General features: G+C 46.0%; 1 protein-coding gene across 1 annotated transcript in view; it reads left to right on the top strand.

Annotated features, from left to right (window-relative positions):
- Positions 1-19,717: 19,717 nt before the first annotated feature.
- CARMIL1 (capping protein regulator and myosin 1 linker 1) overlaps positions 19,718-27,123 on the top strand; it is a 198,592-nt gene continuing 191,186 nt past the window's right edge. The window contains exons 1-2 of the mRNA XM_075704739.1: positions 19,718-19,757; positions 23,669-23,766. Coding sequence (XP_075560854.1) covers positions 19,718-19,757; positions 23,669-23,766 — 138 coding nt within the window. The remainder of the gene's footprint in view (positions 19,758-23,668; positions 23,767-27,123) is intronic.

The raw sequence follows: 27,123 nt of genomic DNA, 5'->3' as shown, positions 1-27,123 counted from the left end.
GTACCCAAGCAAAACACCAAAATGTACACAGCAGACTTGTATCTGGAAGAACATTTTGAACACTTTATTACAATGATCTCATAGCTATGTTTTACTTAGATAAGGACCAGGTTTCGCTAAAAAGCTCTTAATCAAGAATAAGTATGCTTTTTAAGTGCTATCCATTCCCAAATTTACTGAGCTGCTTTCCGTCTTTTCCTTTGAAGCCTGCTCCCTTACTTACTCATTTAAAGTATCATTTCTGATAGTCCTTTTAATCATCTCTTCTATTATTTTAATCTCATATTTCCTGGTTTTAGCTCTAGTCAGTATTATCCTAAATATTTTTTCTTTTCTTATTCTTTTTAAATATCTGTTGATTGTTAACACATTGCTGTTTTCCATAGACCTGACTATATTTTTATTATTCTGCATCTTTCTCTTTGAAATTACTTCTTGGCAATTGCGATTCCAGTACCAAACACAGCACTCCAGGAGCTTCACAAGGACTGTACGGGCCAGAACTTTATGTCCTTTTGTATAGTTATACAAAAGTATATAGTTATACACTGTGGTATATAGTCCCACACCACAAAGGAAGCTCATACCCTGTTTGTTTTTCAGTCTTCACAGTTGACTTTCTGTAAGTAAATTTATTTCTTAGTATTCTGATTTCCTATTTACATAAAAGTGATTATTACTGTGCTTCAATAATCTTTAATCAGATCCCATAGAATAAGGAATGGTTATATATCTCATATAACTATAACATACCTGGTTACCTTAAACCAGAAAAAGAAGTAGCACTTAGACTATTAATAAGATTTTTAAAGGTGAGTTATTATTTACTTTCCACTACCCCTTAAAACAAATTATCTCTCTTAATAATCCTGTTGGAAGGTGCAGCTCACCTCTTGGAATGGACGTAAACAAAGAATCCACAGCTATTGCAGCTAACATTATATGGAGTCCCAGTGCGGTCATTTGCCTTCATGATTTCTGACTTTGTAAAGCTGATAGAGACCCTAATGGCATGATTCAAAGCCAAAGAAAAGTGTAAACCTATGTTCTAACCTATTGTGTTCTCAAACTGAGGTTGCACAAGAGAACTGGTAGGAGAGAAATAGGTTCAAATTACTCTATAGTCTGACAGAAAATTTCCCTTCCGCTTGCTCATGACTCAGATGCTTTTGAGTCTCATGCTCATGACTGCCTTAGAAAAGCATGCCTGATGAAACATTTCTGGGCATTGTTTCTCCCCCTCCTCCAAAGCAAATGATTGTATAAAAAGAATCTTTTAGGCTTATTCCAGGGACTACTGCAGAGAATCAAAGCCTTTAACTCGGTGCACTGCTGTGAAGGCACATCAGTGGTCATCCAGAAAATACAAAAAATCATTTAGTCTGCAAAGTCATGTTTCAAAAATAGTTTGCCTCAGTCCTTTAGGCACATTCATTTTCTCCTGAAATTCTGAAACTTCCAGGCTTCAAAAGCTGAAACTTGAAAATTACATCCCAAATATTTGTAATAAAAGTGCAAAAGGAGGCATCCTGTGTCTCCAGTGGAGCAGTAGCATTTACATCATGATGTAAATAAACTGTGAGTTAGGCCTGAGCTTCTCTTCAAAGTGAAGACCCTGATCACAGCTTTATTGAAAGCTTTCTGCTCCAAGGCTTGGTTTGACGTGTCACACAGCTTGCTGGGATAGCTATAACTCGGAGAATGATAGAAAAACTGAGGTTGGAAGGGACTTCTGGAGGTCACCTGGTCCAGCTCCATGCTCGAATCAGGGTCAACCTCAGAGTCAAATGAGGTTTCTCAGGGCCCTCTCCAGCTGAGCTTTGACAGGTTTCCAAGGATTAAGCTAATAAAGCAGTGCCAAGTACTTATGGTCCTCCACCTACGTTAAATAAAGACAGGCCCCCAGATTTTTCAGTCCTGAAAACTAACAATTCCTGGTTCTTATCCTAGACCCGTTTTTTTTAAATGCTAGGGCTCCTCTCCCTTCAGGTTTGTCCGTAAGCAAAACGGTACCCAAACCTCACATCAGTGTGTTTTCCCTGGGCTGGTCATCTAGAGGTGTCTTGTCCTCTGCCCTCATTTCGGAGCATAACCACGTGTGACAAATGGGTGACAACTCTCCTGTGGGCACAGTGGCACAGCCTTGGGTGCCCTCTGCTGCTGCTGGTATGTGGCACGGTACACCCTACCAGGATTTCTCCCGGTAGGATTTATCCTACAAAATGTGGATACGTTTTTTGCCTTTTTTGGCTTTGGTCCACCGTGAGGTACGTTGGGGCACACGGGAGCCATCTGCATGCCAGCCCTTCACCTGCAGCCAAGGCGAAGCCACCGGCTCCCACCGGAGTGGAGGAGTATCTCCTGTGCAGCAAGGCCAGGAGACGAGAAAGGATGCGGGGTGTCCCTGCAGCTGCAGGGCCCCTTGTCTGCCCCTTTGCAGTGTCAAATGGGGCCTTCTTGTGCCCCTCCACCCCTTGCAATGGGGATGCTGCCACCCCCTCCAGGGCACCTCTTCTGTGAGGGAGGAGGATAGTTTCTCAGGCCAGGGTTTTGTGACACAATTTTGGTTCATGGCACTTAGGACCGTATCAAATACTTTAAAGCTGTGTGAAGCGGTAAGAAAATGTGCTCTCTAAAGGGATGCCCCAGAGTCCAGGCACAGTAACTCTACCCCAGCTGACTTGCTGGGAGGTCAGGTGCCATTTCCACGGCTCTGCTAGTGCAGTGCTGAATCCACCTGCCACCCTCTCGATGGGTTGACAGAAATACGGTTGCATGTGCAAGCCCCACAAATTTACACTGACATGGGATTTAGTGTACGTGAAAGCATGACCCCTCTCACACAGTGTTGGAAACATCCAGTCTACTGCAGCTGAATAGCCTAGTGCTGGGGTCAGCCTTTATCAGAGGCTCCAAAATGTTAAATGGCTCCTGAGCAGAGGTAGCTCCAGCCAGGAGGACTGACTTGGTTGATGCAATACGTGAATGGAGAAAGAGCTGCCATCACCTAACAGAGAGAAAATAAAGAGAATGACATGCAAGGTAATGCACATAAGACCTGCAAACAGAGTTGTTACTGCTACCGACCTGAGACATGGTTGGTGTATGCTGGGGAGGACACGTGATGTCCAGGAGGGCTTCTGCACAAGCTAAATGTTCACACGAAGCAAATTTTTCCAAACTGGAAAGTTCAGCACAGGCATTGCTCTTCACTTAGGAAAGAGGTTTGGATGAGTCTGTCAGCTCTTAGGTTCATAAAGGTTTACACACAAGTGACCTTACAGCCCATATAGCAACAGAGCTGGGAAGCTGTAACACTCTGACTTCAATATGTTGTACAGCTTAAAGCATCTTTGATATTGTCGCCATGGACAAATGGTCATTTGCATCACTATAATGGTTACCCATGAAGAAGTCAGTGATTTTTTTTTTTCCTGGGCATCTTCAAGAGATGACTGTTGTACTTTGGGAGAAGTTGTGCACTCTGCACAAGCAAACAGACGGACCTTGAATGAAGTAAAACTTTTATTGCCAGCCTCTGAACTAGCCCACTGAGCTTTTCAAGAGGAGGAAGATGCTTTGCCTTTTCTTCCTCACTATCCTGCGTTCTTAGAAAAAGCTTTCAGTCAAAATCTGAAGTCTAACTTCTCTCTAATATACCCTCTCTGACATCTCTGCTCAAAATTCACCTTTCCCATGCTGACATACAGATTCTCATCTGACTTCACCTAAACTGGATGAGCAGGAATGTCTGTTTTTTCCCCCCTTTCACTCTATTGCCTTGTCTTCCCAGCTCACATCCCTGCCTTTAATCTGCTTTGCTTGGCTGATGCTTCTTGTCCGCTACATAGACAGTGAGGAGATGAGGCGATGTCTAACTACCCTTTGAGTATTTTGTTAGTAGACACCCCAGCACACTGAGTTCCTAGGATTGAATGTAATTTCAACAATAAAAATAAATCTTCATATAGGAGGAAACACTGGGTTGGAGTGAGGGGTGTTTCAAGCCCCTTCCACTTCCTTGAGCTAAAAAGATTTTGAGAGTCCTGTTTTTTTGCTAATATGGCAATTAAGGAACCAGAGATTTTAAGAGAATGTGTTCAAAAAACGGGTAGATGTGGCACTTCGGAACATGGTTTAGTCTAGTCTACCCTTGATTGGCTTAGAGTAGACTTGGTAGTGTAGGTTAATGGTTGGACTGGATGATCTTAAAGGTCTTTTCCAACCTAAACAATTCTATGATTCTAAGTTTCTGTGGAAGTTTTATGGTGGAAGCAGAAACAACACCCTGAAGTAGCCAAAACTCATGCTGTCCCCAGATTATGGTGGTCCTCTCATGCATTTCTTCTGCTCCCTAGGCTGAGGTCTGCCCTGAAATGGGCTGATGGGGGATTGGGGACCCATGGCAAACAATCTTAGCAATTTCCACTGCAAGATCATATTGCGTGTGCTCGCCCAGATCTTGTAAATGCTTCCAGTGGAGAAAAATTATTCCTCAAACTCCAACAAAGGTCTGGGAGTGAAGTGTCCCAGTGAGATGAGCCTTGAGCTACCCTCTCCCTAAAGGACAGTCTGGCTGGAGCAGAAACCCCCTACTTGGCTGCTAGAGGAGAAAAGCCTCCAAAGGTATTTTCTCTCCCTGGAAGATGGGAAGTGTAATCATTCTTAACCATACAAAAACATAAGGGAAAGAGCACAAAACCACACTTACACTGATATTTCTGTGACTATTTAAAGAGCTAAATAAATGATGGTTAAAGAAAACTTTGCCCTACAGGGAATGGCCAGATGAGTCAAAATGCAATAGGACTATTTTTTCTTTAGCACTTTCTGGCCACAAGGTGTCAATCCTTACTCACAGGAAGAACTACTGGCTGGTGTATTATTCTCAAGCAGAGCTGTAGCAAAGTTTACGGCTTTTTCAGGAGCAACGGTAGTTAGGGAAATAGAAAATGAAAAGGCAGTAAATGCAGGGGATGAGCATAAACCTCAACTGCAAAGTCTTCTCCTTTCATCTTGTAAGGAGATCACATGTGTGCTTTGTAGTATTAGATATGCAGCTGCACCTGCATAGTTAATGGGTTAAATCAAAACTCAATTCCATTATCATTTTTCTGCAATATTTCAGTTTTGATGAGATACGTTAAAAAGTTGTACTCTCTTCAACCTGTTTCTATTTAACTAAAATGTGAAAAAGATCAGCAAAAAAGGCAAAGCTCTAGAGGCACATCCAGAAACACTTAACACTTCTGAATAACAAGAGACAGAAGAAAAAAAAGTGAGAAAAAAGAAAAGGGAAAGCCAGGCTTTCAAAAATCTCGGCACCATTTAAAAGTCTGATAAATAGCCAGATTTTTTCAACAGTGCTTTAATAATGAAACACCTTCTCGCCAACTGATGCTGTATAAACAGCATTTTTGTCTTCAGAAATCCTAACAGAGCACTAATAGTCCAGCTAAAATTAGCAAAGACATTTTTCCCTTTCACCACAGCTAATGGACATTGCAAACCCTCTGGGTTCCCTGGGTGAACTTCAGTTGCTCCAAGTGGCCATTCTGCATTCAAGTACCCACCCTGAGTCCTAGCAGGAGAGAATAGCATTGATTTGCCGAAGAAGAAAAATACAAATCACACAGCACATGTAATTTAGTGGTATTCTGAACTGTCTCTTTCAGTTCTGCTGTACTTTTTTCTCTGTGAGCAAGTCTGTGTGTGAATATGCATGGATCTATGCTCCATGGTGTCATATTGCTTGCTGGAGGGGAAGGGAGGCATTTTTGTCTCCCTATAGGGATTCTTTCCAGGGTTGGAAAAAACTGGAAAGGGGAGAAAACCCTTTCTGTCCGGTCCACAGCAAAATGGTCTCCTAGTCCATCCACACTCTGAAAATTGACTAAGACAGTGCATTTTTACCCAGGTAGGCATCTCCTGACCTTGGTCAGTTTGTCCTCAGTGCTTCTCACGCCTGTTAGCACCCCTCTGCAGCACGCACAGCCAGCAGCTCGACTAGCTTCATTGCAGCGAGTTCCCCCATGCGACAGTACCAGAGCCACCGGAGCCAGCAAGCTGTCGCTGATAGCATCAGCTGATGGCCTCATGGTCACGCAGGTGCAGTTGGGGTCCGGAGCTTGTCGGCAGGACCCTTGATTATAGTGATGGTGCCTAAGATGGAAAAAATCCAGCTCAGCTGCTGGAGACTTGACTGAGTTGGCAGCTCAAGAAAACACTTTCTCATTCAAACCAAGCCTACTTCGTATTGAAATCATCAGACAGTAAACATTGCAACCTCAGCGGAGGGTCTCTGGGGAGAGCAGAGCTGCAGTTCAGCAAGAGAATTAGTAAAAACTGGGTGGTCTTCCAAGGGAATGAGAACAAAATGATAATTTAATGCCCTTGGAAAAAAGCAAGGAGGCTCCTCGGTCTGGTGAAGCAGCGAGTTGCTTCAGGAGGGATTGCTTTGTGTAAGTATTATAGAGAACCCAAGAGACTTCACTGGGCAGCTTCCATCCCCTGCCATTTCCCTCTGCCCCTATCGGGCCACAGCGTCCGTGCTTGGAGTGGTGAGCATATCCTGCTGCCTCACAGCTCAGCAGCTTTGGCACATACTGCACTCAGTGCGCTGGCACGTGTTGCATTAATTATATTGGCATGTATTGCATCTCCCCAAACTAACTGGTGTACGCTGTGTGCTTGTGTCTGGGCTGGTCCCCTTTCTGTTTGCGGCAAGGATGTGTGGCATGTTTTCCCCAACAAAGAGGTTAAGGTTTTGTGGCTGAACATCCTTGTTTTGGAAATACAGTATCACAGGGACCTAATTCCTTTGCTGAGAAAGGAAATGAGTCGATTGGGTGTGTGCAACTGGGAAGAGTGAGGAGGAGTGAAGTCTTTGTGTTTGTGGCAGTTTTTCCCCTCTTTTTGTTGAATCATGGCTAAATAAATAAATCAAACAATCCAGGACAGCCGCAGGACAAAATCTGAAGAGACCTCTTGATGTGCAGGTAAAGCACAAATAAGCTCTGCCAAAGGTCTAATTGTATCTGTGTTCACCCTGAGATGCTGACAACACGCATTTTGCTGCTTATTAAAGAACATTAATTTCAGATGCCATCTGATGTAAAACTGGAAATAGATAGAGCTACTCCCAGGGCAGCAGCAATAAACTAAAGGTTCATGGAACGCCTAGCTTGCTAGGAAATGTGCCTACAAGACCGTCCTTGGAAAGGGCTGCACAGCAGCCCGCCCAGTTAGTGTCAGGCTGTTCCTGCTCAGCCCAGGGGAGGAGGTGCCCATATCCCTCCCCGGGAGCCCCCCAACGCTCCCTGGGGTGGGATGAAGCCATGATCGCAATTGTGGCTGCTCTGTTTGCAGTTAGGGTAGAGGCAAGCTGGTTCTCCTCAACATTTTCAAAATACTGGGGTTTGTCTGATGTCCACGTCTCCCACAAACGAACAGGTTTCTTTTCTCCGAACCCTGCCCTTCGGGCGTCCTGCTATCACGGCTGCAGAGCCCAGGAGTCCTGCTGGTTTCTCTGCCAGGGACCTGACTGTGCTGATGTGACTGCTGAATTAGCTCTTCAACTTCTGTTTTCACCCAAAACCACAGTTTGCCACCTCTGCTTCCTCCCAGCCCTATATGCAAATATTGCAGCATGCATATTGTACTGCATACTCACCGTTTGGGATATTTTTAACCAGGTTGTTTCCGGCTCTCATTCTCCATATTTTGGTTTTGAGTTATTGCAAGTTTTACTCTTTGTATTTAAATGTGCTGCACTTGAAAGAGAGGTAGGAAAAACACAGGACCATCTGTCTGCTTGCAGCACGAGAAGTGGCACTGCCAGCTTCATGCTGCCTTGAATTGAGCCGGTCAGCCCGGCTCTGCTCCAACGCCTGGGGACCTCAGTGGGGCCAATGCAAACCCTCGCTCTCTACAGACCCCTCCGTCTGCCACCAGGCATATTTAAGGTCACATCTGTAATCTGCCTGTGCACCCATCAGAAACACAACTGTGCTCACCAAACAATTCAATGCAAGTTGTCTGACAAATATTTTAGACTTCTGTTATGCTGAATGTAAATGAGCGTGTGTAACACTGACCAAGGTTTCCTGTTATGAAGCTACCTGGGGATAAGGGAACTCACTTGTCTACCCAGATAAGCTCATCTGTACAGAAAACTGAATAAAACCATGCCATGTATACAGAAACAGTGCAGGTACATATTTTTTCCTATTGAGGTACATAATATGTAATAATTTTTTACTGGCTGTGTGATGGTGTATCAAGTCAGTGTGAACACCTTGTGGAAGTTACAGAGGTGACCTTTACTATTTGCATCAAGTTAAGTAGGTCTTGTCTCTGCTAGGATTTTACTTAGATTTGGCTGGTAACCTGTAAAACCAGATCCTTTTGCATGTCAAAAAAGCCTACAGCAACACCTAACTATCACTTTTTTAAAGCCAGAAAAATGATGCCAGGAGCCTCTGTGTGCACACTGGAACAAAGAAGCTTTCTTAAGGGTAGGCCAAAACAACAAAAAAAAAAAGCAAGTAATCAACCAGGCAAGGTCAGTGGTAGACCATTGTCCTCCTTAGGAAAGACTCTTGGCTGCCTGCATCACCTGGTATCTCACAGCAAACCCTCTCTTCCCTCTGTGTGCCAACTGAGGCAATGGCCTAGGTATTTGACATCGGAGAGCGATGGAATTTTCCAAAGCACAGAATTTAATGGGTTGTTACAAAACAAAAATCGTTTTTGACCTCTTGTTGAAGAATGGGGAGCTAATGCTTTCTATCAGCAGAGAGCTGTTAACGCATTGAAAAGATGACGCTGATTTCCTGATGGCAGCACAAATGAATTAGAATGAGGGAAGGAAAATTGTCATCTTGTACTGAGCACCTCATAATTTTGCTGTCAGTTGAAGAGCTAAGATTACTGCCAGCAGCAGATAATACACATTGAAAGGAACCAAAAGCATCAAGTTGCAGGAAAAAAAAAAAGACTAGGATGTGTGCAGTGAGGCAGGGAAGGAAGAAAGGGTAATAAAACCCTGTTCTGAACAGTAAATTAACTACTTAGGGGCAGACTGAAGACCACTAAATGCTACTGGATCCTTTCTGTTGAAATGCAGATGAAAAAAATTAAATACAAACTCATCCCTGACACCGCTTTGTTTTACTGCACATAATCATAATAAACTGATGTATTTGTGCTTTGAGAAATTGCGTTACAGAAAATGACAGCCAAGGCTGACAACTGGGGAAAATGCTTCCAAAAATCTCTAATCAAATTCATGAGTAGATTTTGAGTCCACCAGGGGAGTAGCCACTTCATAATTGTTTTCAGAGATCATTTGAGCACTTGAACTTGATTAGAACTGGCGCTCCTATGTTAAAAGCAAACTTCAGGCTGATTGTGAAATACGCTGTTCTTCTTGTGCTAGTTTATTATGTAAATAGCCCAGAGGGGAAACAGAAATAATACCGTTTGACCTATACCACTGACTGAAAAGTGCAACTTGCAAATTGTGAATGTTACGGTCGGCCATACAGTTCCCTATTTGCTGTCTTTATGTCCTGGCCTAAATAATGCAGTCTTGTTTCCACTCTCCTAGCTGGGAGGCATCTGTAACTGAGATCAAAATGTAGCTGGAGATTAGAAACTGCAAATAGTTACTCATAAAATCAGCAGATTGCTGATTATTTTCTGAATAAGTATGCGGGTAATTCTTTTCTAATAACAAATACATTCAGCAAGTGTGTGGTCTTTTCAGTGGTGATTTGAGGTTAGAGAAATGGAAGAGTAGTCTAAAGTATTCACAGCAAGTTAAAAGATCAGCTGTGATTTTTCTGGAGCATGTGGCTTTATGAGTATGATCTCAATATCATTACAGTCTGACTTGTTTTTCAGTTGGATCTTCTCACCTGGTTTAGAGTACAGCCCTGCAAAGAGTTGCAATGGCCCGGTGTTGTGGGTTAACCCCGGCAGGCAGCTCAGCCCCACACAGCTGCCTGCTCACTGCCCCGCCATGGGATGTAGGAGAGAATAGGAGGGGCAAAAGTGAGAAAACTCATGGGTTGAGATAAATATAGTTTAATAAGTAAAAGAAGGAAACAAAGGAAAAAAAAACCAAACCAAACCCAAGAAAAACAAATGATGCAAAAACCCACAATTGCTCTCCACCAGCTGACTGATGCCCAGCCAGTCCTCAAGCAACAGCAGCCCCAGAAAACTGCCCCCCCAGCTTTTATTGCTGAGCACAATGTCGTATGGTATGGGGTGTTCCTTTGGTCAGTTGGGGTCAGCTGCCCCAGCTCTGTCCCCTGCAAATGTCTTGCCCTGCCCCAGCCTGCTCACTGGCAGGGCAGCGTGAGAAGCAGAGGAGACCTTGATGCTGTGTAAGCACTGCTCAGCAATAGCTAACGCACCCCCGGGTTATTACCAACACTGTTTTCATCAAAACCCCAAAACGTAGCACCATACGAGCTGCTATGAAGAAAATTAACTCTGTCCCAGCCAAAACCAGTACACCCGGTCAAGTGACTATGAAATGCGGCAATAGGGTGAGCAGAAACATCTTAGGCTGGTTTTGCTGGTGGCACACCACAGAACTGCAAGGCAGGCTTTTCTTCTGCGACCTCCTCATATTTATGGCTTATCTCAGGAATTTGAAAAGTGTTTTTCCTTCTGCTGTTCTCAAAGTGCTCCTTTGGCGCTGCTGGCTTGAGGTCATTGCCTCTGCAGCAAAACGTCCAGCCGTTTCATTGTACTGGAGAAGTCCTCTGAGCACCCTTCATCATGCAGGGGAGGAGAGATACGGCATGCTTAGGCTAAGTCTATACTCCAGAAACAAACCGTGCCAGGAACCATACCCAGCCCCTGGAAAGCAAACATCTGCACTAAAAAGCCATTCCCTGGTGTGAGCCTGCCAAGTGCCACCTAGCAAACAACTTTCCATCACTGCATAGTGACTGAGGTGCTCCACGCACCCCTTTGAATGCCCAGGCAGCTCATTAGCACAGATACAAGCCACCATACAAGCTCATCATCCTCAGCAACCGGCAACATCTCCGTGCCATTCAATTTACTAACAGAAATACAGCCTTTCTCTTCACATATGTGCTGTGGTGGTGTTTCTCCTATGTTTTTAAAGCTATGGGTGTGAATTATACCTCTCCTTCGCTGGGGAGCAGAGCAACTAACTGGAATGCGAAATGAGGCTAGTTGGTTGTTGGTGGGCTTCCCTGCGGTACCCTGAGGGCCACGATGAGTGGCAAGAATTGTTTCTTGCTCCTTCAGCAAACCAGAACCTCTCACCACATTTGGTTCAGTGGTGGCATTTGCCCCCAAATACCAGCCACTTTAGGAATTTGAAATGGAGCTTGGAATTAATAGCCTAAAGATACTATTTTTCAGTAAGACTCAGTAAATGGCCATACATGGAGGCAAATCTACTCAGAGGAACATATGCATGTATACTGATGAAAGGAGGTTGTGTGTGTTGGTGATAATCCTATTGCACAAGATTTTTTTTTTTTTCAGATCAGAAAAGTGATGATTTGAACCTGAAAAGTAGCACTTTTTAAAATAATTTGCTCCAAATCATTGATGACAGATGCATCCAAAAAAATTGTGTGACCTCAACTTTGCTGTGTTAGTCAGCCCTTATGTTAACATCTTGTTATGTCCAGGCCCAGAAATGGCAATCTCATTTTGCCAGTAAATTCCTATTACATTGCAATCTAACATCTGATGCTGTTTTATATTAGGGACATGCAGCTAGGATGTTCTTGCTGTTTGCTCACATTGCTTTCCCTGCTTGCTAATTCCTCTATATGTTACTCATAAACCTTTCATAAGTTGTCCAGGGATGACTGATGTTCTTTATTTTACAAAACACCTAGGACAACTCTGGACACGCTGGAAATGGCAAGGAGATCCTCTAGAAGGATCTCATCCTCATGCAGAGCTCTCCTGAAGCCAGAGGCAACCACCAATTTCGCAAGGTGGGTGCAAGCCTGAGTGCAAAAAAGTGAATCCCCCGAAATAGTATTGAACCAAGGCTAACAGTACTCTGATCTGTGAAAAAAAGACCACTATATTGCTGATCTTGAATACCATTCAGCCAAAGCTCTGTAAATGGTTTATCAACTTAAATGGGCACAGGTTCTCCAACTGTATTATGCAGGAGAAAGCTTGTGCAGAGGGAGCAGAAGTACCATACAAAATATTGCTGCCACAGCTCATATCAGAGTTCACATCTTTTGTGCGAAAGGAAGAGACTCCTACAGTTTTATGTTCTAGCCATATCCCAGTCTTTTCCTAAAGGTGGCTGAAATTCCAAAGGCTGGTAGCTCAATGTAGCTAGAAAGCTATTTGGAATTTAAAGTTCACCTGTAATTGCCACCAGTCTTCTCTTTTTTCACCATATATTAATCTTTTTTCTGCTCCCAAGGCAGTATAGTCCAAGATAACTTTTCCTCCATACTTGTCACCCTTTCTTCCCTGTCTCTTGGGCTATCACATTTGTGAGCTGGAGGGTTATGTGTCTTGCCATTTAGGCTTAGCGTACTCCCTTAAAGGCTCTTGTTGACATACCACATGGTCAATGTGCTCTCCAGAAGGAAGGCGTAAGAATAGTAAAGGCTGAGAGAGAAGCTCAAACTTTTAAAAAGGAGAGAGAGAATTGTGTTCAGTTTAAAATTTAGGTCAGAATTACTCCAAGAGTTATTTTTGTATAGGTTCATTTCATCTGCTTCACTGGCCATGAAGAAAATCTGTCTTCTTCAGTTATTTCAGACAGTAGAAATAATGTTTATGGAGCATGTTTCACTACCTCGATTCCAAGGGACAGTTAATCTCACAGGGCTGATGGCAACCCAATCTGATGGCATGTTGTTTAAGTTGGAGTCAATGGTAAAAAAAGAGGCTTGCTGAGACACCTGACATAATGAAAACCTCTAGCAGAGGAGAAATGGCATTTCACAGACCCTAAAAATAGTGCAGCTTGACTTAGGGACAGGTGAGCTGAGGAGCCGCAACACTCGCTTACCTGTTTTAAATGCTTTAAAATGTTGCATTTCCATTCAGTATCAGTAGCAACATTCCACATGTCGCTCGTAAGGCCTGGTACAGAACAGAGAAAACTAGGATGTCAGTTTAGGCTGTGTGTTTAGGAATTGTCTGCTTTTGCTCTCTAGTTCCACATCTGAAGTCATAAAAATTATAACAGTTTCTAACTAAATGTGATGGGATATGCAGAGGATTATGCTTTCACGTGAGAGCTAAGTAGCAGAAGCAGATGAGCTCTTAAGAAGCAATGATCCTGGTTTTATGCAAATATGCCTGCTAAAAACGAATGAGGGAAGAGGAACATGGAAGTAGATGGTATAATAATACAGTAGAGTAACCAGAATTATTCTGAATAGATTTCTCTTATTAAGATTTTCATGAGGCATCAGCTGCTCTTTGTAATTCTCTTCTTAACACTACCATCAAAGTATGCCTTATCAAAATATACATCTTTGCTGCTGCATTTATATTCACCCTATTTAAAATTGAGACAAAATAGGGTTTTTTGTGCAGGGTACTGAAATAATCATAAGAGCATACAGCAGCCGAGAGTAAAGGGTTTGAAAAGACTCAGTAAGATAAGAAGAGGAGACTACTTACAAGTGTGCCATTTCCTTTGCCAAACTAGCGATTGATGGAGGACATGCACTTTTCCCTATCAATTTTGTCTCAGCTGGTGAAATCCAAAGCAGGAATCCAATCATTCAGCAATATAAGACATAGTTATTATTGTACAATTAGCTAGCTACTTGTTTTCTGCTCTTTTTCTAATGAATGTTTCATGTCAAAACATCCCTAAGTCCTGGAACATCTACAGGTTTCTGAACAGATATGATCAATGTGAGGGGCCCAAATATCACATTTAACAGTATCACCACACATAGACAATGAACACAAAGACATGTATTGGGTAAAAATTATAACAAACAAGCAAAAAACAGGAGAGAGCCCCAAATTGGAAGTGCTATAAATTATATTTAGGCTGAGTGGAAATAAAGCTGGCATGGATGGGTAGACTTCATGAACTTCTGAGTTCAGGCATAACTGGAAGTGTGTGTGTTAATTATGCTTCACATACTTCCATAAAGTGGCAGGTTAGCTGCCTCTTGGTCTTTAAAATACCCCTAATAATTGCAGTGATTGAAAAATAACCTTTAAACCATATCGCTCTCGGAAATGCCTGTCTGGCTGGTATTGTGGCATATGAGACAGTATGGCCTCATTCTGTCTGCATTCAACCAGAGCAGTAAACAGTATCTATGGGATTGCAAAGGCATAGCTGGGGAATAATTCACCCCTTTGAATTTGCTCTTCAAAGTGCGACTGGCAAGGCTGGGTCATTTATATCGAGAGCTGCTTTCTGTCCTGTCTTTCATGAGACATTCCGAGCTTTTGCTGCACGCTGCTAGGCAGCTTGGCAAATCAGATTGGATCATCTGATTCCTCCCACCACGACGCTGCTCTGCAGCAGGATGACTCCAGGGTGTGACTTGAATGTCGCTCTGACACCTGCTGTTGGCAACAGAAATCTTTCCACTGGCTTCAGCAGGAGCAGAATCATGCAATTGATCAAATCATAACATTGATGACCATAAGATTGCCTTTCAGGAAAAAAGACTGAGATTCTCCAGGGCTAAAGCCATAATACAAGTGGCAGAGAAGTTGGCAGAATGCAGCAGTTGAGACCACTAATACTCTACCTTATAGCTTGGAACCAACTCATATTGACACGTACCTTGTCGGCAGGAGAAGACAGGATTTACACTGAGAAGGAGGACAAGGGCAACAGACAGGCTGGAAAACAGAAATATGTTATACCATATGTCAATACAGGGTGTGAGGTGCTATGATAACATAGACCTGCAAGAGGTGGAGTCAGAAGTTCCTCAAAAGTTACTTCATGCAATTAATGGTTAATCTGATGCGTGAAGGCTGCAGTTTTAAGGACATTTCCTCCCCACACTCCTTTCTGTGTCAAATGTCTCCCTGATCAATGTATTCTGAGGCTCCTAGTTCCCCCCTGCTCTGTTACTGTTGGTTAAATATAAGCTGTGGATGCTGCAACGTTCCCTGCAGCCATCCAACTCACACACGATCCAGTCCACTACTCTCATCAGCATTTCTGTCATGCCAGAAACTACAACAACTTGAGCAGTCTTTAGAGAAAAAACATCTCCCACAAAACCACACAGATCCCATTCCTGTGGCAGGCAAATCGGCTACCCTTTGAAAGACTTAAAATGACTTCATACATCTTCTGCTCTGGCAGAAGACAATGTAGTCTCTTCCCATTCTCCACGTGCCTGCTGCACCTGTGGTATGCAATGTTGCACTACTACTGGAGAGTAATCCTAGCTAGGGCACCCAAGTTGTGATCCTTTGCACCAGTGCACGTAATGTGAGGTTAGGAGGCCCTGCTAACATAGCAAGGACTGCTGAGGAGGTGCTAGGGGCATGAGCTGCACCTTAGAGTTATGGGAATGCCACTGAGATCAGGCAAGAAACCCAGCTGAGTCTGCCCCAGTTGTCCCAGTTTAAATTGGGCACCTCTGTTTTCCTCAGCTTTGCCGATGTGCCTCTATCAGTGGGTGAGGAGGGATAAAAGACCATTAAAATTCAATTACTGAAATGACAAAAAACCCCTTTCTGACCCCCTTCACTGATTCAGATTACAACACAGTTTCACAATTTCTCACACTGGCTCAACATGGAAAGGGGGAAACAGCCGCAAGCGGGTAGGGATGACTTGCTGGAGGGGGCTGAACTTCTTCAAGTGTCCTTGCTGCTGGGGAATACGTCTGTGACAACTGCATCCCCGCTGAACTGACTAGTGGAGAGTAAGGGTCAACAGGAAGAGCCAAAAATCACACCTCCTTACAAAGCCAGCAAACTCCCCATGGTGCGGCTTTGCCTGTAAACTGTGGAGAAGAGTCCCCGTTTGGGAGGCTCTGGGAGTTGATTGTTTGGGATCCCTGGGAAGTCCCAGTCCTCTCTGCGCTGGGAGGTGGACCTTTGGGATTGGAAACACCCTTCTTTTCGCAGGCCAGACCGACGTTGTGAGAGCGCCAGTATCTAGGCATTACTGTAGTTGGAGGAGCAGGAAGCAGCAGCCTGCCTGGGCAATCATGTTCTGCCTCCTGTCCAGGGAATAAGGACTGGGAAATGATGCATTTTGCTGATTGAACCTGGCCTTGGGAGCACTAATCCATCTGAGTTTAGTCTGTACCTCCCCTACCTTGAACCAGGCCCAGTCTCCTAGGCGCCAAAGCAGGAATTATACAGTAATCTTGGCAATGCTACTTCATTAGCCTGTAGTGCTGGTGATTAAAAACCAAACCAAACCAAACCAAAAAAGCCCTGCCTGCTGCCATCATTCATTGTCTTTTTTTTTTTTCCTTCACACATCCTGGGCTCACCGTGCTGGCCAGCTCCTGTGGTAGGAAGCTGGGAGGGAGGAGGTTGTAGCAGCATCCCAGCAAAATGCTGCAGGCAGGCAGGCAGGCAGGCAGGCAGGCCTGGAAGGAACACATCATTTTTGCAGCTGATGCATGTTGAGAGGCCTGTGGTGGTCTGGCAGAAGCCGAGGAAGCAAGGTTCATGCTTCAAATACTGTTTCAGACAGAAACGACGCAGTGGTTTAGTGCAGCGTGAGAAACTCTCATGCTTCATGTATAAGCGGTCATAGATCCAAAAATATACATTTTTTGCAGAGCAGATGAACAGTAATGGAAGAGAAGATATCTTTCTGGAAGTTTTAGCTGAACACAGGACATTAGACTCCATACGGAAGTAACTGCATGAAATTACATGGCCTTTCTTATTGCAGACCTAATGATCTGATTTTGCCCTCCTCGGTATGAGAAAAGATGTGAACTTGTCAAATCTTTTTTAATTTCCTGCCAAAAGATGCCCACGTTCCTCAGTGGAAGTAAGCTTGCATGTATCCAGCAAGCAAAAAACGCTGTTTTCTGCTGAGCTGTGAGGAAAGATTGGCAGAATGGTGCTGTGGTTTAAGCCGGCAGACAGGTAAACACCGCACAGCTGTTCGTTCACTCTCCCCCTCCCCAGTGGGATGGGGGAGAGAACTGGGAAAAAAAAGTAAAATTCGTGGGTTGAGATAAAGACAGTTTAATAGGACAGAAAAGGAAAGGAAAATAATAATACACAAAATAAGTGATGCACATTGCAACTGACACCCAGACAGTTCCCGAGAAGCGGTCACTGCCCCGCGGCCAACTCCCCCCAGTTTCTATACTGAGCATGACATCACATGGTATGGAATAGCCCTTTGGTCAGTTTGGATCAACTATTCTGGCTGTGCCCCCTCCCAGCTTCTTGTGCACCTGGCAGAGCATGGGAGGCTGGGAAGTCCTTGACTCGTGTAAGCAGTACTCAGCAACAACTAAACCATCAGTGTGTTACCAACATTCTTCTCCTACTAAATCCAAAACACAGTACTATGCCAGCTACCAGGAAGAAAATGAACCCTATCCCAGTCGAAACCAGGACAAAAGGAAAGGAGGAAGACAGCAGGTATTCTGTATACATCAGAAAAGGAAAGTGAGGAAAAGAGAGCAGATGACCATCAATGAAAAAGGAATACACTGCATTATATATACACACACACACGTTAATATCCGGATAAGATTTGATTGATATTGCTGTATATTAAAAGCACACAGCTTCTTTACTATATTCTTTTACTAATATATTCACTCTTTGTTTATTTCCTTTAAAGGATGTCCTTACACATTACACGTAAACAGCAAACTGGAAAGGGAGCAAATTGTAGCCATTTCTGTAGTAATCATATCTGTGTTGGTACAATCATCTCTGCCATTATTTAGAGATCTGGTTGCTGCCATGGGGAATCATAGCAAAATTGTTTGACAAGCCCCACCGACTTCAAACTGCTAGTCGTGTTTCTTCTGAAGACCAGGGTGTGCAGTAGTCCCCGAGACACAGAGTGCAGCAGTATGGTATCGTACCAGCAAAATAACTCTTCTTGGATTTACGCTGTTGCTCCCACTGAATGCATTTCAGATTTCTTAATTCGACATAAATGACTCTGATCTCCCGGATCCGTCACTCACTTGTGGAGCGCTTGAAGACTGAGGTTTATGCAGTAATCCACCCCTTTAGGATGGAGGGTGACCAATCACAGTCCTGCTGCAGTGAAAATGATCCTTTCATTGAAACTAGGCATCGCTACCAGAAGCAAGCCGAAGGATTTCCAGAGCTGCCGAGCCGCTTCCTTCGCTCTCGTCCAATAAGCACCTTTCTGTCCTTATTTTTATAGGTGCAATTAGGCAGCTCGCGTGCCGCCTTGCCATAACGTGGCCGTCAACGCACGACAAAAATTCTCAGCGGCAAAGCGCAACAAGCAAAACGCTGCAATCCGCTCCGCGGATTTTTCTTGGGTCCTGGGAAAGGAGGCAACACGTTGGGTTCCCTTCAGCCTGGCTGGGTTCCCTTCAGCCTGGCACCAGCCCAGAGGCCGGCCTCTCCCTGCGCAAGGAGCGGGCCAAGCGATGCCCAGCTATGTCGGAACGGGCGCCGAGGCGGCGGCCGTCCCTCTGGAGGGAGATAAGGCGGGGGAGCCAGGGCGAGGGAGAGGAGTTCTGGAGCGAAGGTTACCCTCTGCCCAGGGCTGGCAGTGCTCCAGCCCGGGCAATCCCTTTCCCAGGCGGCGAGGACGGGCTTGACGATGGCAACCACCCCCCCCCCCCCCGGTACCACACACGCACCTTTTTCCCTGACATGAGCCCAGAGGTGCATCCCCGCGGTGCGCGGCCTGAAGGTGCCTATGCCAAAGTGTCAGGGGCGGGGCTGCTACCAGGGACCTCGGCGGCGGCCGGGGGGGGACCGGGGGGACCGGAGGGGATCGGGGGGACCGGGGGGGACCGGGCCGGTTGAGCCGCGCCACTGGCGGCCGCCGGCAGATGGCCCCCGCCGCCGCCCTCCCCGGCCCGCCGCAGCGCCGGGGGCCGACCGGGCGAAGGAGGGGCCGGCCTCGCCGCGCTGAATTTCCCAGCCCGCTGCCCTCCTCCTCCTCCCTCCTCCTCCTCCTCCTCGCCGCGGCGGGGCGGGCGCGATGGCTCCCTGAGGGCGATGCTCCCGGCCGCCGCCGCCGGGTGCTGGGTGGGTGCGGGCGGGCGGCTCCCGGCGGCTCTCGCGAGGTGAGGAGGCCGGGCCGGGCTGAGGGCGCCAGCCCTCCCGGGGCGGGGGCAGCCGCCGCCGCCGCCTCCTCCCGCCCGCGCCTCAGCCGCCGGTGCCGGGCGGGGGGGAGCCGGGCGGCGCGGAGGGGCCGGCCGTGCGAGGGGGAAGGAGGGAGCCGGCGCCGGGGCCGCCGTGAGCCCGGCCCGCCGCGCCTGCCTGCGGGCCATTCCTCCCTTGGAAATGCCCCTCCTGGCCGCGCCGGCAGCCGGGGGCGTCATGTAGCGCGGCGGGAGCGGGCTCCGCGGGGCGGGAGAAGCCGCTTCCCTCCGTCCGCGCTCCCACCGCGCCGCGCCGCACCGCACCGAGAGGCGCACGGCCGGCCCTCCTCCCCCGCCCCGCTGCTTGCATGCCCGCCGCGCCCGGCGGGGGGACGGCGCGCCGCTGAAGCAGCCCCGCCACCGGGCACCCCCGGGCGCCGGGCAGCGCCGCCATGGCCGAGGAGAGCTCCGACGTCCCCAAAGAGTTGATCGGTAAGGGACGGGGCATGGCGGCGGGGGGGGAGTCCCGGGGGAAGGTGTTGCCGGGGGGGGGGGGGAGGAGGCAAGTTTGGAGGCCGCCGTGCGCGACTCCCGGGCTGCAGCGCTGCCGGTGCGGGGGATGCGGGGGGACAGGGGTGGCGGGGGTGGCTGTGGAGTCGCGGGGAGCTCCGCGGGGGCTGGCCAGGGGGGCTCTGCGGGTGCCGGAGGGGGCCGGCGAGGCCGCGCCGCCGGCGCTTGGCCCCGCCGCTGCGTGGGGGAACGGGCGGGCGGGGGCTGCGGGCCTGCGGCGGGGGGCGGCCCCGGGCCGGGGCTGTGCCCGCCTCGCCGGCCCCGGGCAGCGCTGGGCTGCCCCGGGGGCCCCGGCGGCGGTGACCGGCGGCCGCGGCCCGGCGCCCGGTGTGCCCGCCCTCCGGAGGGGTCTGCCGGCCGGCAGGTCTTCGGGGGCCTCAGCCGGAGGCCACGGCCTGAGGCAGCGAGCTGTGGCTCTGGGCGTTATATTTATCCCGCCCCCCCCCCCCCCCCCCCCCGGGCTTTGCATAGGTTAAGACTCATTTTCCTACGGGCGTACGAGAGAGCGAGGGTATTTGTGATTAAAGTTTCATGGCCACATGCACGCTAAACCCCCATGTTGCGTGGTACACGCTTAGGACGTCGTAGGTCCTTGAAAACGCTGTCGTCCCTGTTGGGGAGCTTTCGGTGAATGGGCCGTTAACCTGGTACGTTGGCAACCAGTGTCATTTGGGGTTGGCAACCAGTGTCATTTGGGGCTAACAGCTCCGATGCTTTAGGCCTGGTCCGCAGCCACCTTGCTCAGGCCAAACTTCCTTTGGTTTTAGTTGCAGTTTCGCCCGTTGAAGAGAGATCTAAGGCTCTCGCCAGCGTTAGAAGCAGTTAAAAGTGTTGCCTTAATGACAGATGGAAACAGAAATTTGTCAGGCAACAGGGTACCTGTTGGCGTCCAATGCGGTCCTTACGAACCTCTCCTAATTCATTTACGCTGTTGCGTTTCCTTCAATTTCATCAGCCAGAGCTATTGGCGGGAACTGTTTTTTTAACATTTATAAAATATTGGTAAAAATCTGGATGGAAAGTTGCGGATGTCACAGAATTCATTTCTGTCTAGACAAAAGAGCTCTATTTTACAATCCTTTTCATGCACAAACCGTGAGGTTATTAACTTTGTAGCTTACTACTAAGAAACGATGAGCTGGGAAGCATGCTAGGAGTGGCTGCGGTCAAAACTGTGAACCTTTTCTTTTTTTAAAATGGCCAGGTATGTTTTAAGTGCTAAATACACGGTACTTGTTACTGTGGATCTGTGCTGTATTCCAGTATGTTGTAGGTGGGGTGTGGTACGTATTATGGGGATGAGCAAGGTGAGCATCTTCATGCATGCTGTCCTCTGGAGGCTTTGGACAATTTTAAGAATTACCCCCCAGTCCTCGTGGCCTGCACCCACCCAACTTGCTTCGTCAAGGGCTCTTCTGGGGCACGTGGATCTGTTCACGTAGATTGATTTGATTTCTAGCAGTATTTTGGTGTCTGCATGTTAAAATTTAACCTTTTAAATAGACCTTTTGCAGTAATCCTATGTTTTGAGAACAGGACAAAAGGATGTGCCTTAGCACTTAGTGATTGGAGCGCTGAGATTAAACTGGGGGTAGGAGTGTTTGAGCTGCAGTTTTTGTGCTGTTACTCACTTCCCATGTGACCTTTGTCAGGTCTCCTAGGTCATAGTCTTCAAAAAACCCTCTCTTACTGTTGGCTTGCCTGGATCTGCTCCTCTGAGGTATGGGAGCCTGAAGGCAGGCACTCATAGTCTCCGGTGTTAAAAATGTTTGAGTGCTTTAAAATATGAGCCTTAATGTTGTGTTTCCATCTCTCAATCTGAAAAACTGCTTTGCAAGTCCACTTGCTGACGATGTGTAAGCAAGCGTCCTCAGTCACGTGGGGAGTACCTATGAAATCTGTATTTTAACACGTTGAAGAAGCATTTCTAGCCCTTTCTGGCAGAATGAGCCTCGGAGGGAGCTGACATCCCGACGCTCTGCAGAGGGGTCTCAGGTGCCAGCCCCTTTCTCTCCCTATCGCTTGTTGAAGTACGAGCGCTGGAGCTGAGGGCCTGCCGTGGTTCCCACGGCTGCTGCGTGTGACCTGTGGGACAGCAAAGGGAAGCGGGTCTCCCTCATGCCGGCGCCTCAGGAGGAAGTCCCTTGCTATGTGCAGGCACTTGGAGCTGTCTGTGGGAGACGAGAAACCAAAAGGCAGAGGCTGGGGGTGGAGGTAAAGTAGCAGAGACAGCAGCAATACCTTTCCTTCTGCAAGGTGGTAGGTCTTTATGGAAAAGACTGGGTGGTCAGCTTGCTTCTGGGTTCCCAAGCAGAGACAGAAAGACCAGAATTAGGTATTACCCATGGGAGAGAAAGTCTTGGGAAAACAGTTCACGTCGGGAGGACGGGGCTGGACTTTCCCCCGGGCTTTGCTCACCTGGCTGCTCGGGGAGCTCGCAGCCTGGCTCCTGACCAAGCGGTTGCCCCGGGAGCCGGCCGCGCTGGCCATCTGCCACGGAGCTGCCGTGGCTTCTCGCCGGGCAAGCCGCTGCTATCGAGGAGCTTTTGTTTCCTGATAGGAAAATTAAAATTCCTGGGGAAAACATGCAGAAAGAGCTCTTTCTGGTAGGGAGTCGCTTTGACTGACCAGTTTCTGACTTGTACACCCTCCTGCCCCGCAGGCAGAACACTCTGGTCTGTGCTAAACGTCCAGGCTTAATAAATGGTGTGGTGTTTGCGCTAACGCATTCTGACTACTGGATGAAATTTGTGCAGAAAAGTGCTATACAGAGCACTATAATTAAAAGCCCTGGGAAGAGCTCATTATCTTCAATTTTAGCCTTTAAACTTTAGCGTGCACGAGGGCAAAGTGTGTGTGTCTGGGGAGGGTGGAGACTTGCCTTTACAGATGCCCGTTGTAGTGCTGGAAATAGGTTAATGTGTTAAAACATTTCTTTCTCATTCCTTTTGTGGCGGGGGCTGGGGAGTGAAATTTATGGAAGGTGCCAAATTGGCTCTTCTAGATGAACTTCTCTGTTTATCTCCCAATCACATCAGCGTTAGTAGTTGTATAAGCTTTCTGACATGGTTCCCTGTGTATACATTCCCTTCAGGCCAGGGTGCAAACGTTTAGGGGAAAGGCTGGTTCATTTGGTACTTGGCAGAGACCGCGTGTACATGTGTATGCATATACATATTCAAACATTATGGCAATTAATGTAACTTTGGTGTTGGCACCATGAGGTGGCTACACCATCATTGGGACTTGGATGAAGACCAGTGTTGCCTTCCATAGCATCCGCTGGGTAGCTATCAGGTGTTAGTATCTGGAAACCTGCTTGGCTTGCTTTGCAACTTAAATGTGCAGAGGGCAAAATGTGCGAATGGTTGCTTTTCCATTTAGCCTCCCTGATACTAACAACAGCAGGCTAAAATTTTTGCAATGCAAGAAGCTAATTGGCTTCAGCAAGCTTTTCAGGTACAAATAATAGCAAGTGAGGAGTTTGTTGTGTTTTCCCAGAGTAGAGCTAAGCAGTGCTGGGGCTTGTCTTGGGAATGCTTTTGATGTGTAAGTAGTGTTGGAAAGAAATATCAAATTATGTTTAGAATCCTGGCATATGAAATCGATAATCCTATCATGGTAGACATAAGTTATTGTGTAGATGACATACTTACAAAAGTTGTACTTGTGTTAGGTTGTGTTTAGTACTGGTGCATGTGCACGAGACTTCCATGAGTGCAAGTGGTTGAACAACATAGCTCCGAGTCTTCCTGAAAACTTGACAGTGGTGTCTGTTTCCTTCTCATGTTGACACTGAATGTATTTAATTAAGGTATTTTCTTTTATTTCAGAAAGTGTCAGGGATGTTATTGGGAGGAAAATCAAAATTTCAGTCAAGAAGAAAGTAAAGCTGGAAACCAAGGGAGATAAAGTGGATAACAAAATATTGGTAAGTATGATAGAATGACTCTGATTCCATATGTGAAAGAAAAGCCAGTATCTTTTCAGAAGGCAGTAATTCTTCCCTGGAAGGATTCATTGAACTTTGTGTGTGCCATAACACATATCACTTATTTTCCTACTTTTTTGCTAGCCTGCACAGGAAGTTGATGTGCAGGCTTACACATGTACACACATGTTTATGACTGAGTTATTCTTCAGAGTTTAGGGTATTGTGTTGTGGACTGATGCTAAAGCAAGCTATTATTAGAACCTGTTCTAAAACAATTTGCTGCATTTTTGGTTAGGTTTCCTAGGAATTTTGAGTGGACAAGAAATGCAAAATGCAGCATGTAGAATTACTTATCTTTTGAGAATCTTCTGAAGCTGTTACGCGGTGAAGAGTAACAGTAAAACCACTGTGCTTTTTGAACTCAAATGACTATTTGTACTTCTTACTATTCTCTGTTAAGTCATACATCTGCATTTTAAAATAAATGCTTAATGTGTGAGATCCTCCATTGTCATTCCTAAAACTGTAGTGGAGGAAAGTGTCAAATTAATCTTGCTTAAGTATGCTTTCCTGTTTTCTCACGAATAGTTTTGCTGGCCTCTCTTGATAAGAAAAAAGCTGTGGTAATGAGCTGGTATGCTTGCATGCTATCTTGAATACTTGGATATGCAAAAAGAGATGGAACTTTATTTCTTTGTTCTTTTGATACCTCTCTATCAGGAGAGCTAGAGTAACAAACACAAATAAGTACAGTGCTGCTATAATATTTTGCAAGATATTTGAGATTTGGTGCTTTGTGTCAGTAAAAATGCTATTGCGTATTTGAAAGTTTCATCGCCAAAACTGTTGTTACAGATTTGAGATGCATTCCCCATACAGATATTCTGTTTTGTCTTTAAAAACCGCAACTTAATAATCAGTTCTGAATTATCTTCATAAAGTACATGTTGCTTTTCCCTGGGCAGTAAGACTGTAGATAACGGTCTGCTTTTCAGCAAGAGCAGCTACTTAAGGAATTTGAAATATTTTCTGCATAATGTCTACCCATGCTCTATGTAGCTCCTGGGTTTACAGTTTCTGTACTGGAACTAGGTTGAATATGTGAATGTTGATTCATCGTCTCTGTTTATTTCAAAGCCACGTTTATAGGGAAGGCTGACAGTTTCACTGAAGCGGTAACGCTTGATTGACTTTTTGACTTATACAGATTCATTACTGTTATCAATAGTGAAATATATTGTGGAAATACTGAAATACTGTTCTGATCTGATGGGACCAAAAGAATGTCAAGCTTTGAATTGTCAGTGAAGTTTCTGAGGGATGTTCTACTCAGCAGGAAAATGACTAAATGTGATGACTCAGATGTTTCTTCTCTCTTTAATCTCCTAAGCTCTTAGGTGGGGGACTTTAACCTTTTATGACTGAAGAGGTACTGAAATGGAGGGAACCTCTTTAGGGGGTTCACCCGTTAGTGAGCACTTCTTGTGCGTGTGTGCATGTTGTCTAAAGTACACAGCATAAGTCTTTCAAGGGGATGAATTGCTGAAGGGGGTGTTGTCTGGTGGAATCATTTGTTCTTTGATGCAAAAATGCAGAGGATTTATATTGGAAAAAAAAAGAGAGTGTTTTCATGGTTAGAGAAATTGACTGTTGACTGCTGGGGTCAGATTTTGTGTTTTGTTCTGCCACAGAAGTAAACTGCCCTTTATGAAGCTGTACAAATCACTGGTGGCATTTTTCTTACAATGTTTCTCTAATTGCATGTGTGTATCTTTACGTGTGGTGGTTTTTTTTTTTTTTGTTTTGTTTTGTTTTTTTTTTCAAAGTGCTGAGTGTTGTCTGCTGTGGCAGAGGCCAGTGGAGACTGTGGTTCCTTTTGAGGATGCAGAGTTCTCTGAAATGCAGAATGCTCTGAAAAAAACTACATCAGCGACACCTTAAGTTGGGTACCTCAAATTAGTGGAGACTTTTTGGCCTTACTTGTGCTGACACAGTCTCACTTCTTACCTGTGAAGTAAAGGAGATGCACCCTCCTCTCCTCGAAAGACTGGTGCTGAAAATAAATAACCTTCCTTCAGAAATATGCAGGTGCTTAATGCTAAACACCACAGGAAAACTGCCAACAAGGTTAAGAATGTTTGTACTCCAAGCTGGGACTTGTATTCAGTAAATAATGCATATGGCTGCATTCTGACCAGGGCAGGTAAAACTGAATGCTGAATTGCTATGCCTTGGGTGAGCACGTCAAACTGAATGCTGAATGAACTGTTGGCAGCAAAAGCAATTCAGTAATTAAAGACTATATCCTTAAGTGTGTGCACCAGAGGGCTCAAATGTGATTGCATGGGCAACCTTCATGCCAGCGCTTCTCGACTCCTGAGAGCTTAGTTTTGAAACGTTAATCTTCTGAGCATGGTCTCTTGAGTGCACGTGTGGCAATGAATTGTTTTGAGATTTTGGTTTAAATTTTATTAGTTGTTGGGTGTTCACAAGCAAATTAGGTAACATGCATCGGTTCTAGCACTTAATATGGAGAAAATACCAGTTGCTCTCAGTCTAGCTAACCCCAGAGCCATGGTGGAATGTGTGCAAGGTTTTAGAGGAGGTGGATCGCAGAGGTTGGCACTAAGCCCTGGCACCCAAATCTGTGCTTTAATTAAATGATATTTCGTCCTTCCTAGGAAAATCCAGCAAAATCAGTACCACTTTGAGAAGGGGAGATTATTTAAAAATGACTGCACTTGGCAGGTGACAATAAAAACACTTGACCTCTGGCCCTGTTTTCACAGAGTATTTAAGGTGCGGAATACTAGAATATGGATATAACCATCTACTTAAGTCACGCTGCTCTACGAAATTCCTCTGATAATTAAGATGGAAATTGGAATCTGAGATGAAAAAAAAAAAAAAGTGCAACCCCCCTGGTGTTGCTTGTGGTGAAATTGGTGGATAAATTCCATGCTCGCCTTAAGGTGCTTTAGGATCTCAGCTCTGGGTGCCAGAGTTTGGAAATGATGACTGGGAGTTTTGATGTCAACCAGATTTTTTCAGTCTGCACAACAAGCTTGCTGCCTCAGTAATCTCAACTTGCAGTTACTTAGTTTTTCAGCTAGTCACAATGGTGCAAACCAGTAAACATGGCGAGTTGCTCAACCGCCTCTGGTCCACTGGTACCAGGTCTCCACAGGTGTGCACGTACCAGGCAGCAACCTGGTATCCAACCCTGAAAAGGCAATAACCAACCTGAACGGGCAGAAGATCAGTCCTCAAGCGAGTAGGGGCAAACCTCAGCCCTATCCAAGTCATCTCCATACTCTAGCAGAGCAAAGCTGCCATTAGGGAGGGCAAGGAAAC

Source organism: Pelecanus crispus, chromosome 2 (assembly GCF_030463565.1).
Source record: "Pelecanus crispus isolate bPelCri1 chromosome 2, bPelCri1.pri, whole genome shotgun sequence".
In the NCBI taxonomy this organism is placed as follows: domain Eukaryota; kingdom Metazoa; phylum Chordata; class Aves; order Pelecaniformes; family Pelecanidae; genus Pelecanus; species Pelecanus crispus.
This window is presented reverse-complemented; position numbering and strand designations above follow the sequence as displayed.